Source organism: Oncorhynchus keta, unplaced genomic scaffold, assembly GCF_023373465.1.
Source record: "Oncorhynchus keta strain PuntledgeMale-10-30-2019 unplaced genomic scaffold, Oket_V2 Un_contig_19896_pilon_pilon, whole genome shotgun sequence".
Taxonomy (NCBI): Eukaryota; Metazoa; Chordata; class Actinopteri; order Salmoniformes; family Salmonidae; genus Oncorhynchus; species Oncorhynchus keta.
Window position 1 is genome coordinate 13,331 of NW_026281720.1, and position 13,986 is coordinate 27,316.

The 13,986-nt window shown below is 46.3% G+C and overlaps 1 protein-coding gene and 2 long non-coding RNA genes across 3 annotated transcripts; 2 read left to right on the forward strand and 1 right to left on the reverse strand.

The window, feature by feature from the left end:
• Positions 1-696: 696 nt before the first annotated feature.
• LOC127920546 (uncharacterized) lies at positions 697-1,377 on the forward strand. The gene is made up of 3 exons (XR_008106626.1): positions 697-785; positions 818-977; positions 1,010-1,377. It is a non-coding gene; the product is annotated as an uncharacterized LOC127920546 (long non-coding RNA).
• Positions 1,378-1,921: 544 nt separating this feature from the next.
• On the reverse strand, positions 1,922-13,165 carry LOC127920547 (intermembrane lipid transfer protein VPS13B-like; the record flags this gene model as incomplete). Its single annotated transcript, XM_052504621.1, has 4 exons — positions 1,922-2,011; positions 5,675-5,845; positions 7,111-7,287; positions 12,756-13,165. Coding segments are annotated over 4 exons (796 nt in total), but the record flags the coding sequence as incomplete, so codon positions are not given.
• LOC127920545 (uncharacterized) lies at positions 3,624-5,131 on the forward strand. Its single transcript, XR_008106625.1, has 3 exons — positions 3,624-4,102; positions 4,218-4,680; positions 5,097-5,131. It is a non-coding gene; the product is annotated as an uncharacterized LOC127920545 (long non-coding RNA).
• Positions 13,166-13,986: the final 821 nt, after the last annotated feature.

The following is a 13,986-nucleotide window of genomic DNA, read 5'->3' on the forward strand; positions in this document are numbered from 1 at the left end:
TGTTAGCATACCGCTAGGACAGAACAGGGAGGAGTAATCTGTAGCAGGCCTAGCAGTACTGTTGAGGGAGGGAGTAATCTGTATGTTAGCATACCGCTAGGACCCCCAGGAGGGAGAACACTACAGCAGGCCTACAGTACTGTTGAGGGAGTAATCTGTATGTTAGCATACCGCTAGGACCCCCAGGGAGGAGTAATCTGTATGTTAGCATACCGCTAGGACCCCCAGGGAGGGAGTAATCTGTATGTTAGCATACCGCTAGGACCCCCAGGGAGGGAGTAATCTGTATGTTAGCATACCGCTAGGACCCCCAGGGAGGGAGTAATCTGTATGTTAGCATACCGCTAGGACCCCCAGGGAGGGAGTAATCTGTATGTTAGAATACCGCTAGGACCCCAGGGACTTGGAGTAATCTGTATGTTAGAAATGCTAGGACCCCCATACAGGATAATCTTTAACGTTTTGACCAGAAGGTCTCTTTGACCCCAGGGGAGTAAGCTGTATGTTACATAGGTGTGTCCCCCTGGGAGTGGACTGGAATCTGTCCACTACTGTTAGTGGATACCGCTATGGGACCCCCAGGGATGGACTGGAGTACTCTGTATGTTCCACTACTGTGTTGAGCATGGACTAGGTGGAGGGTGTAAAACTGAAATGTTACAATGGACCCCTGGAGGTAATCTTTGTCAGGCCTCCATAAGCTGTGTTGGGTGGACTGGAGGTGTGTCCACTACTGTGTTGGGTGGACTGGAGGTGTGTCCACTACTGTGTTGGGTGGACTGGAGGTGTGTCCACTACTGTGTTGGATGGACTGGAGGTGTGTCCACTACTGTGTTGGGTGGACTGGAGGTGTGTCCACTACTGTGTTGGGTGGACTGGAGGTGTGTCCACTACTGTGTTGGGTGGACTGGAGGTGTGTCCACTACTGTGTTGGGTGGACTGGAGGTGTGTCCACTACTGTGTTGGGTGGACTGGAGGTGTGTCCACTACTGTGTTGGATGGACTGGAGGTGTGTCCACTACTGTGTTGGGTGGACTGGAGGTGTGTCCACTACTGTGTTGGGTGGACTGGAGGTGTGTCCACTACTGTGTTGGGTGGACTGGAGGTGTGTCCACTACTGTGTTGGGTGGACTGGAGGTGTGTCCACTACTGTGTTGGGTGGACTGGAGGTGTGTCCACTACTGTGTTGGGTGGACTGGAGGTGTGTCCACTACTGTGTTGGGTGGACTGGAGGTGTGTCCACTACTGTGTTGGGTGGACTGGAGGTGTGTCCACTACTGTTGAACAGTGATGTGTCAACAAACGATCTCAGGGACGTAAAATAAATAATTAGTTCTTAGTTAACCTGCCAGTGGGAAAATAAAAGCTCAAATAAAATGTTTTAAAACTGGAGGTGTGAACCACTACGTGTCCCGTCTGTGTGACCAGCTCTGCAGCGCCCCCTATAGGTTTGGTAAAGTGGATGCCTTTCCCCACTCCAGAGATGACCCCTTTGGCCTTGCTGCCTGCTGAACTCTGCATCTCTGATCCCCTCTGGAAGTTCTGCATGGGCTGGTCCACGATGCCAGCTATGCTCCTGGAGAGAACAGAGGATCACATATTACAACATGGGCTGGTCCACGTGGGAAAATAAAAGCTCCAAACAAGGATTATTACAACATGGGCTGGTCCAATGCCAGCTGTCGCTCCTGGAGAGAACACCGGATCCCGTATTACAGACCATGGGCTGGTCCAGATGCCAGCTATAGGCTCCTGGAGAGAACAGATGACTCCAGAGATGACATATTACCATGGGCTGGCTGCCCTGCTGAACAGAGGATCACATCTGCATCTCTGATCCCCTCTGGAAGTTCTGCATGGGCTGGTCCACGATGCCAGCTATCGCTCCTGGAGAGAACAGAGGATCACATATTACAACATGGGCTGGTCCACGATGCCTGCTATCGCTCCTGGAGAGAACAGAGGATCAAGTATTACACCATGGGCTGGTCCACGATGCCAGCTATCGCTCCTGGAGAGAACAGAGGATCACATATTACAACATGGGCTGGTCCACGATGCCAGCTATCGCTCCTGGAGAGAACAGAGGATCACATATTACAACATGGGCTGGTCCACGATGCCAGCTATCGCTCCTGGAGAGAACAGAGGATCACATATTACAACATGGGCTGGTCCACGATGCCCGCTATCGCTCCTGGAGAGAACAGAGGATCAAGTATTACAACATGGGCTGGTCCACGATGCCAGCTATCGCTCCTGGAGAGAACAGAGGATCAAGTATTACAACATGGGCTGGTCCACGATGCCAGCTATCGCTCCTGGAGAGAACAGAGGATCAAGTATTACAACATGGGCTGGTCCACGATGCCAGCTATCGCTCCTGGAGAGAACAGAGGATCACGTATTACAACAGAGTATCATGTAGTACAACAGAGTATCATGTAGTACAACAGAGTAGTATGCATTACAACAGAGTATCATGTAGTACAACAGAGTATCATGTATTACAACAGAGTATCATGTAGTACAACAGAGTATCACGTATTACAACAGAGTAGTATGCATTACAACAGAGTATCATGTAGTACAACAGAGTATCACGTATTACAACAGAGTAGTATGCATTACAACAGAGTAGCATGTATTACAACAGAGTATCACGTATTACAACAGAGTATCATGTAGTATAACAGAGTATCATGTAGTACAACAGAGTATCACGTATTACAACAGAGTAGTATGCATTACAACAGAGTAGCACGTATTACAACAGAGTATCATGTAGTATAACAGAGTATCATGTATTACAACAGAGTATCATGTATTACAACAGAGTAGTATGCATTACAACAGAGTGTCATGTATTACAACAGAGTATCATGTATTACAGTATTATTGGTTCCTGAAGTTCTGGTCTATATCAAAGGGATATTGTATAAGAGTAATGTTTGTGATTGACAGTGTGGATAGAGCAGTCCCACTAAGGGATTTAACCTCCCAACCAATCACAACATGGTCCTTGAAGCCAGATATCCCCTGTCATAAGTAGCTGTTTCTCTCGTGTCTTTGAAACAGAGAGACCCTTGGTGTTTATTGGGACCATGCTGGTCTCCACTGTGCTGACTGTCTGTCTCCACTGTCTGTCTTTGAAACAGAGAGACCCTTGGTGTTTATTGGGACCATGCTGGTCTCCACTGTGCTGACTGTCTGTCTGGCTGAGTGACTGGCTAACTGACTGACTGACTGTCTGTCTGACTGTCTGTCTCCACTGTCTGTCTTTGAAACAGAGAGACCCTTGGTGTTTATTGGGACCATGCTGGTCTCCACTGTGCTGACTGTCTGTCTGGCTGAGTGACTGGCTAACTGACTGTCTGTCTGGCTGAGTGACTGGCTAACTGACTGACTGTCTGGCTCCAGTGTCTGTCTAACAGAGAGACCCTTGGTGACTGGGACCATGCTGGTCTCCACTGTCTGTCTGTCTGAAACTGAGTGACCCTTGGTGTTAACTGGGACCATGCTGTTGTCTCCACTGTGCTGACTGTCTGTCTGGCTGAGTGACTGGCTAACTGACTGACTGTCTCCACTGTGCTGACTGTCTGGCTGAGTGACTGGCTAACTGTCTGACTGTCTGTCTCCACTGTCTGTCTTTGAAACAGAGAGACCCTTGGTGTTTATTGGGACCATGCTGGTCTCCACTGTACCTACTGTCTGTCTGGCTGAGTGACTGGCTAACTGACTGGTTAACTGACTGACTGTCTGTCTGGCTGAGTGACTGGCTAACTGACTGTCTGTCTGGCTGAGTGACTGGCTAACTGACTGACTGTCTGTCTCCACTGTCTGTCTTTGAAACAGAGAGACCCTTGGTGTTTATTGGGACCATGCTGGTCTCCACTGTGCTGACTGTCTGTCTGGCTGAGTGACTGGCTAACTGACTGACTGTCTGTCTCCACTGTCTGTCTTTCAAACAGAGATACAGACCCTTGGTGTTTATTGGGACCATGCTGGTCTCCACTGTGCCTACTGTCTGTCTGGCTGAGTGACTGGCTAACTGACTGACTGTCTGTCTCCACTGTCTGTCTTTGAAACAGAGAGACCCTTGGTGTTTATTGGGACCATGCTGTCTCCACTGTACCTACTGTCTGTCTGGCTGAGTGACTGGCTAACTGACTGACTGTCTGTCTCCACTGTCTGTCTTTGAAACAGAGAGACCCTAGGTGTTTATTGGGACCATGCTGGTCTCCACTGTACCTACTGTCTGTCTGGCTGAGTGACTGGCTAACTGACTGACTGTCTGTCTCCACTGTCTGTCTTTGAAACAGAGAGACCCTTGGTGTTTATTGGGACCATGCTGGTCTCCACTGTACCTACTGTCTGTCTGGCTGAGTGACTGGCTAACTGACTGACTGTCTGTCTCCACTGTCTGTCTTTGAAACAGAGAGACCCTTGGTGTTTATTGGGACCATGCTGTCTCCACTGTACCTACTGTCTGTCTGGCTGAGTGACTGGCTAACTGACTGACTGTCTGTCTCCACTGTCTGTCTTTGAAACAGAGAGACCCTTGGTGTTTATTGGGACCATGCTGGTCTCCACTGTACCTACTGTCTGTCTGGCTGAGTGACTGGCTAACTGACTGACTGTCTGTCTCCACTGTCTGTCTTTGAAACAGAGAGACCCTTGGTGTTTATTGGGACCATGCTGTCTCCACTGTGCTGACTGTCTGTCTGGCTGAGCGACTGGCTAACTGACTGACTGTCTGTCTCCACTGTCTGTCTGGCTGAGCGACTGGCTAACTGAGTGACTGGCTAACTGACTGACTGTCTGTCTCCACTGTCTGTCTTTGAAACAGAGAGACCCTTGGTGTTTATTGGGACCATGCTGGTCTCCACTGTACCTACTGTCTGTCTGGCTGAGTGACTGGCTAACTGACTGACTGTCTGTCTCCACTGTCTGTCTTTCAAACAGAGATACAGACCCTTGGTGTTTATTGGGACCATGCTGGTCTCCACTGTGCTGACTGTCTGTCTGGCTGAGTGACTGGCTAACTGACTGACTGTCTGTCTCCACTGTCTGTCTTTGAAACAGAGAGACCCTAGGTGTTTATTGGGACCATGCTGGTCTCCACTGTACCTACTGTCTGTCTGGCTGAGCGACTGGCTAACTGACTGACTGGCTAACTGACTGTCTGTCTGGAAGAGTGACTGGCTAAGTGACTGACTGACTGACTGTCTGGCAAACTGACTGACTGACTGTCTGGCTAACTGACTGACTGAGTGACTGGCTAACAGACTGGTTAACTGACTGACTGTCTGTCTCCACTGTACCTACTGTCTGTCTGGCTGAGTGACTGGCTAACTGAGTGACTGAGTGACTGGCTAACAGACTGGTTAACTGACTGACTGACTGGTTGTCTGACTGGGTGACTGGCTAACTGGCTGGCTGAGTGACTGACTGACTGGCTGGCTAACTGGCTGACTGGCTAACTGACTGACTGTCTGGCTGAGTGACTGGCTAACTGACTGACTGAGTGACTGGCTAACTGACTGGCTAAGTGACTGGCTAACTGACTGACTGGCTGAGTGACTGACTGGCTAACTGACTGACTGACTGGCTGAGTGACTGGCTAAGTGACTGACTGGCTAACTGACTGACTGTCTGACTATACTCTACCCACCCAGTAGGCTGATGCCCAGTCTAGACAGGCCCTGTCTGAGTCCGTCCCCCAGGCTCTCAGGCAGCTGCCTCCTCCACTCCTCCTGCCTGGTATAGTGCTCCTCGTCCAGGGACAGCCGGTCCATGTTCCTGGCCAGGCTGGTCGCCAGGTTGGTGATGGAAGTCAGCGTGCCTACAGGAAGAGAGGAGAATTATCTAACTGGCTAACCTGTTCCCAGACCTGTTTGTGCTATTTAACAGGAGAATTATCTAACTGACTAACCTGTTCCCAGACCTGTTTGTGCTCTTGACAGGATAATTACCTAACTGACTAACCTGTTCCCAGACCTGTTTGTGCTCTTGACAGGAGAATTACCTAACTGACTAACCTGTTCCCAGACCTGTTTGTGCTCTTGACAGGAGAATTATCTAACCTGTTCCCAGACCTGTTTGTGCTCTTGACAGGAGAATTATCTAACTGACGAACCTGTTCCCAGACCTGTTTGTGCTCTTGACAGGAGAATTATCTAACTGACTAACCTGTTCCCAGACCTGTTTAAAATATACAGGATTTAAAGGCACAATCCTGAGTTTATATTTCAGACCAATGGCTGCCTCGTCACTAGGGATGGTACCATTAGAGATGTGGTATGGTACCATTAGAGATGTGGTATGGTGCCATTAGAGATGTGGTATGGTGCCATTAGAGATGTGGTATGGTACCGTTAGAGATGTGGTATGGTACCATTAGAGATGTGGTATGGTACCATTAGAGATGTGGTATGGTACCGTTAGAGATGTGGTATGGTACCATTAGAGATGTGGTATGGTACCTTTAGAGATGTGGTATGGTACCATTAGAGATGTATTAGAGATGTGGTATGGTACCATTAGAGATGTGGTATGGTACCATTAGAGATGTGGTATGGTACCATTAGAGATGTGGTATGGTACCATTAGAGATGTGGTACCGTTAGAGATGTGGTATAGTACCATTAGAGATGTGGTATGGTACCATTAGAGATGTGGTATGGTACCATTAGAGATGTGGTACCATTAGAGATGTGGTATGGTACCATTAGAGATGTGGTATGGTACCATTAGAGATGTGGTATGGTACCATTAGAGATGTGGTATAGTACCATTAGAGATGTGGTATGGTACCTTTAGAGATGTGGTATGGTACCATTAGAGATGTGGTATGGTACCATTAGAGATGTGGTATGGTACCATTAGAGATGTGGTATGGTACCATTAGAGATGTATTAGAGATGTGGTACCATTAGAGATGTGGTATGGTACCATTAGAGATGTGGTATAGTACCATTAGAGATGTGGTATAGTACCATTAGAGATGTGGTACCATTATAGATGTGGTATGGTACCATTAGAGATGTGGTATGGTACCATTAGAGATGTGGTACCATTAGAGATGTGGTACCATTAGAGATGTGGTACCTTTAGAGATGTGTTTGACGAATGAGGTGGTTCCTCGTGACACTCCGCTGACGAAGGCCCCGGGGCCCCGGGTCAAACCCTCGTATGGCAGACGGAAGAAGTCTGATACTCCGTTACCGAAGGACCTCACCAGACTGGCAGGACTACCAAGGAGATCCAGAGACCCCACCACCCAGCCTGGAGAGAGAGAGAGGGAGGGAGGGAGGGAGGGAGGGAGGGAGAGAGAAAGGGAGAGAGGGAGAGAGGGAGGGAGAGAGGGAGGGAGAGAGAGCGGGAGAGAGAGAGGGAGAGAGAGAGGGAGGGAGGGAGAGGGGTCGAGGGAAAGAGAGAGGGAGGGAGGGAGAGGGGTCGAGGGAAAGAGAGAGGGAGAGGGATCGAGGGAAAGAGAGAGAGAGGGATCGAGCGAAAGAGAGAGAGAGGGATCGTGCGAAAGAGAGAGACAGAGATCAGTGATATTTATAGGCTGTTCAATTGCAAAAAAAAAATCACATGCCAGTTTTTCAAAGCTCGTGGCGCATTAAACAACAGAAAACAGATTTTTCCCTCCCTCCTCTCCCCCTCCTCTCCCCCTCCCTCCTCCTCTCTCCCCCTCCTCTCCCCCTCTCTCTCTCCTCCCTCCTCCCTCCCTCTCCCCCCTCCCTCCTCTCTCTCCCTCCCCCCCTCTCTCTCTCTCTCTCTCTCTCTCTCTCTCTCCCCCTCCTCTCCCCCTCTCTCCCTCTCCTCTCTCTCCCCCCCTCTCTCTACAGCTGTAGTCTATACAGTCTATACAGACCAGTTACAGCTGTAGTCTATACAGACCAGTTACAGCTGTAGTCTATACAGACCAGTTACAGCTGTAGTCTATACAGACCAGTTACAGCTGTAGTCTATGCAGACCAGTTACAGCTGTAGTCTATACAGTCTATACAGACCAGATACAACTGTAGTCTATACAGACCAGTTACAGCTGTAGTCTATACAGACCAGTTACAGCTGTAGTCCATACAGACCAGATACAGCTGTAGTCTATACAGACCAGATACAGCTGTAGTCTATACAGACCAGATACAGCTGTAGTCTATACAGACCAGATACAACTGTAGTCTATACAGACCAGTTACAGCTGTAGTCTATACAGTCTATACAGACCAGTTACAGCTGTAGTCCATACAGACCAGTTATAGCTGTAGTCTATACAGACCAGATACAACTGTAGTCTATACAGTCTATACAGACCAGTTACAGCTGTAGTCCATACAGACCAGTTACAGCTGTAGTCTATACAGACCAGATACAGCTGTAGTCTATACAGTCTATACAGACCAGATACAGCTGTAGTCTATACAGACCAGATACAGCTGTAGTCTATACAGACCAGATACAACTGTAGTCTATACAGACCAGTTACAGCTGTAGTCTATACAGACCAGTTACAACTGTAGTCTATACAGACCAGATACAGCTGTAGTCTATACAGTCTATACAGACCAGATACAACTGTAGTCTATACAGACCAGATACAACTGTAGTCTATACAGACCAGTTACAGCTGTAGTCTATACAGACCAGTTACAGCTGTAGTCCATACAGACCAGATACAGCTGTAGTCTATACAGTCTATACAGACCAGTTACAGCTGTAGTCTATACAGACCAGATACAGCTGTAGTCTATACAGACCATTTACAGCTGTAGTCTATACAGACCAGATACAGCTGTAGTCTATACAGACCAGATACAGCTGTAGTCTATACAGACCAGTTACAGCTGTAGTCTATACAGACCAGTTACAGCTGTAGTCTATACAGACCAGTTACAGCTGTAGTCTATACAGTCTATACAGACCAGATACAGCTGTAGTCTATACAGTCTATACAGACCAGATACAGCTGTAGTCTATACAGTCTATACAGACCAGATACAACTGTAGTCTATACAGTCTATACAGACCAGATACAACTGTAGTCTATACAGACCAGATACAGCTGTAGTCTATACAGACCAGTTACAGCTGTAGTCTATACAGACCAGATACAGCTGTAGTCTATACAGTCTATACAGACCAGATACAACTGTAGTCTATACAGACCAGATACAACTGTAGTCTATACAGACCAGATACAGCTGTAGTCCATACAGACCAGATACAGCTGTAGTCTATACAGTCTATACAGACCAGATACAGCTGTAGTCTATACAGACCAGATACAGCTGTAGTCTATACAGACCAGATACAGCTGTAGTCTATACAGTCTATACAGACCAGATACAGCTGTAGTCTATACAGTCTATACAGACCAGATACAGCAGTCTATACAGTCTATACAGACCAGATACAGCTGTAGTCTATACAGACCAGATACAGCTGTAGTCTATACAGACCAGATACAGCTGTAGTCTATACAGACCAGATACAGCTGTAGTCTATACAGTCTATACAGACCAGATACAGCTGTAGTCTATACAGTCTATACAGACCAGATACAGCTGTAGTCTATACAGTCTATACAGACCAGATACAGCTGTAGTCTATACAGACCAGATACAGCTGTAGTCTATACAGACCAGATACAACTGTAGTCTATACAGACCAGTTACAGCTGTAGTCTATACAGACCAGTTACAACTGTAGTCTATACAGACCAGATACAGCTGTAGTCTATACAGTCTATACAGACCAGATACAACTGTAGTCTATACAGACCAGATACAACTGTAGTCTATACAGACCAGTTACAGCTGTAGTCTATACAGACCAGTTACAGCTGTAGTCCATACAGACCAGATACAGCTGTAGTCTATACAGTCTATACAGACCAGTTACAGCTGTAGTCTATACAGACCAGATACAGCTGTAGTCTATACAGACCATTTACAGCTGTAGTCTATACAGACCAGATACAGCTGTAGTCTATACAGACCAGATACAGCTGTAGTCTATACAGACCAGATACAGCTGTAGTCTATACAGACCAGTTACAGCTGTAGTCTATACAGACCAGTTACAGCTGTAGTCTATACAGACCAGTTACAGCTGTAGTCTATACAGTCTATACAGACCAGATACAGCTGTAGTCTATACAGTCTATACAGACCAGATACAGCTGTAGTCTATACAGTCTATACAGACCAGATACAACTGTAGTCTATACAGTCTATACAGACCAGATACAACTGTAGTCTATACAGACCAGATACAGCTGTAGTCTATACAGACCAGTTACAGCTGTAGTCTATACAGACCAGATACAGCTGTAGTCTATACAGTCTATACAGACCAGATACAACTGTAGTCTATACAGACCAGATACAACTGTAGTCTATACAGACCAGATACAGCTGTAGTCCATACAGACCAGATACAGCTGTAGTCTATACAGTCTATACAGACCAGATACAGCTGTAGTCTATACAGTCTATACAGACCAGATACAGCTGTAGTCTATACAGTCTATACAGACCAGATACAACTGTAGTCTATACAGTCTATACAGACCAGATACAACTGTAGTCTATACAGACCAGATACAGCTGTAGTCTATACAGACCAGTTACAGCTGTAGTCTATACAGACCAGATACAGCTGTAGTCTATACAGTCTATACAGACCAGATACAACTGTAGTCTATACAGACCAGATACAACTGTAGTCTATACAGACCAGATACAGCTGTAGTCCATACAGACCAGATACAGCTGTAGTCTATACAGTCTATACAGACCAGATACAGCTGTAGTCTATACAGACCAGATACAGCTGTAGTCTATACAGACCAGATACAGCTGTAGTCTATACAGACCAGATACAGCTGTAGTCTATACAGTCTATACAGACCAGATACAGCTGTAGTCTATACAGTCTATACAGACCAGATACAGCTGTAGTCTATACAGACCAGATACAGCTGTAGTCTATACAGACCAGATACAGCTGTAGTCTATACAGACCAGATACAGCTGTAGTCTATACAGACCAGATACAGCTGTAGTCTATACAGTCTATACAGACCAGATACAGCTGTAGTCTATACAGTCTATACAGACCAGATACAGCTGTAGTCTATACAGTCTATACAGACCAGATACAGCTGTAGTCTATACAGACCAGATACAGCTGTAGTCTATACAGACCAGATACAACTGTAGTCTATACAGACCAGTTACAGCTGTAGTCTATACAGACCAGTTACAACTGTAGTCTATACAGACCAGATACAGCTGTAGTCTATACAGTCTATACAGACCAGATACAACTGTAGTCTATACAGACCAGATACAACTGTAGTCTATACAGACCAGTTACAGCTGTAGTCTATACAGACCAGTTACAGCTGTAGTCCATACAGACCAGATACAGCTGTAGTCTATACAGTCTATACAGACCAGTTACAGCTGTAGTCTATACAGACCAGATACAGCTGTAGTCTATACAGACCATTTACAGCTGTAGTCTATACAGACCAGATACAGCTGTAGTCTATACAGACCAGATACAGCTGTAGTCTATACAGACCAGTTACAGCTGTAGTCTATACAGACCAGTTACAGCTGTAGTCTATACAGACCAGTTACAGCTGTAGTCTATACAGTCTATACAGACCAGATACAGCTGTAGTCTGTACAGTCTATACAGACCAGATACAGCTGTAGTCTATACAGTCTATACAGACCAGATACAACTGTAGTCTATACAGTCTATACAGACCAGATACAACTGTAGTCTATACAGACCAGATACAGCTGTAGTCTATACAGACCAGTTACAGCTGTAGTCTATACAGACCAGATACAGCTGTAGTCTATACAGTCTATACAGACCAGATACAACTGTAGTCTATACAGACCAGATACAACTGTAGTCTATACAGACCAGATACAGCTGTAGTCCATACAGACCAGATACAGCTGTAGTCTATACAGTCTATACAGACCAGATACAGCTGTAGTCTATACAGACCAGATACAGCTGTAGTCTATACAGACCAGATACAGCTGTAGTCTATACAGACCAGATACAGCTGTAGTCTATACAGTCTATACAGACCAGATACAGCTGTAGTCTATACAGTCTATACAGACCAGATACAGCTGTAGTCTATACAGACCAGATACAGCTGTAGTCTATACAGACCAGATACAGCTGTAGTCTATACAGACCAGATACAGCTGTAGTCTATACAGACCAGATACAGCTGTAGTCTATACAGACCAGATACAGCTGTAGTCTATACAGTCTATACAGACCAGATACAGCTGTAGTCTATACAGTCTATACAGACCAGATACAGCTGTAGTCTATACAGTCTATACAGACCAGATACAGCTGTAGTCTATACAGTCTATACAGACCAGATACAGCTGTAGTCTATACAGTCCAGATACAACTGTAGTCTATACAGACCAGATACAGCTGTAGTCTATACAGACCAGATACAGCTGTAGTCTATACAGTCTATACAGACCAGTTACAGCTGTAGTCTATACAGACCAGTTACTGCTGTATATATCTGGCTATTCAGGTGTAAATACACACACCCACTCACACACACTCACACACACACACACACACACACCACACACCCACACACACACACACACACACACACACACACACACACACACACACACACACACACGCACGCACACACACACACACACCCCACTCACCAGCCCTGAACAGCGCCCCGGCAGCGTAGTGCATGGTGAGTGCGTGGATCAGCTGTCTGGCTGTAGTACAGAGCGGTCCTCTGTCGAACAGGGAGAACGACAACGGCGTGTGATCCGAGGCGATGTAGAGCTTCAGAGAGGCGTGGATGCTGACCAACATGTCGACCGGCTGAATGACCAGGCGCTGCAGCCTTAGAGGGCGCACCAGGGCCGGGATGGACTGAAGGACGGTCTCCGGGAGCAGGGGACCCCCGTAGCGCTCCGAGGGGTTAGGGCCCGGGGAAGGAGCCAGGGCCGAGTCTGGGATGTAGGTGTGAGACAGAGTCTTGATGTAGTAGACGAAGGTGTCCTCTAGGTAGAGACGGGCTGGTTTGATGTGGAAGGTCAGCTGGTCTACACTGTAGCCCTCCCTGTAGGAAATACAAGGCACCCAGTCAGTGACAACAGAACAGGGGCAGTTTTACCTCAACCAGCAGCAGGCTATTGAACAGAGGAGTGCCAGAGGACTCAACGTGGGATACATGGCATGTCTGGACGGTGTCTCACAAGGGGATACATGGCACGTCTGGACGGTGTCTCACAAGGGGATACATGGCATGTGGTCCTTCTGTAGCACAGTTGGTAGAGCATGGCGCTTGTAACGCCAGGGTAGTGGGTTCGATTCCCGGGACCACCCATACGTAGAATGTATGCACACATGACTGTAAGTCGCTTTGGATAAAAGCGTCTGCTAAATGTCATATATTATTATATATTATTAATATTATTATTATTATTATATATTATATATTATTATTATTATTATATTATGTCTGGACGGTGTCTCACAAGGGGATACATGGCATGTCTGGACAGTGTCTCACAAGGGGATACATGGCATGTCTGGACGGTGTCTCACAAGGGACAATGATGGAAAGATCTGCTCTGTCTGCTCACATTCCCTTGTACTGTAATAACGATGCTGTAATAATGATGCTGTGTTAACGATGCTGTAATAATGATGCTGTATTAATGATGCTGTGTTAATGATGCTGTAATAATGATGCTGTAATAATGATGCTGTATTAATGATGCTGTATTAATGATGCTGTGTTAATGATGCTTTATTAATGATGCTGTATTAATGATGCAGTATTAATGATGCTGTGTCAATGATCCTGTATTATTGATGCCGTATTAATGATGCTGTATTAATTATGCAGTATTAATGATGCTGTATTAATGATGCTGT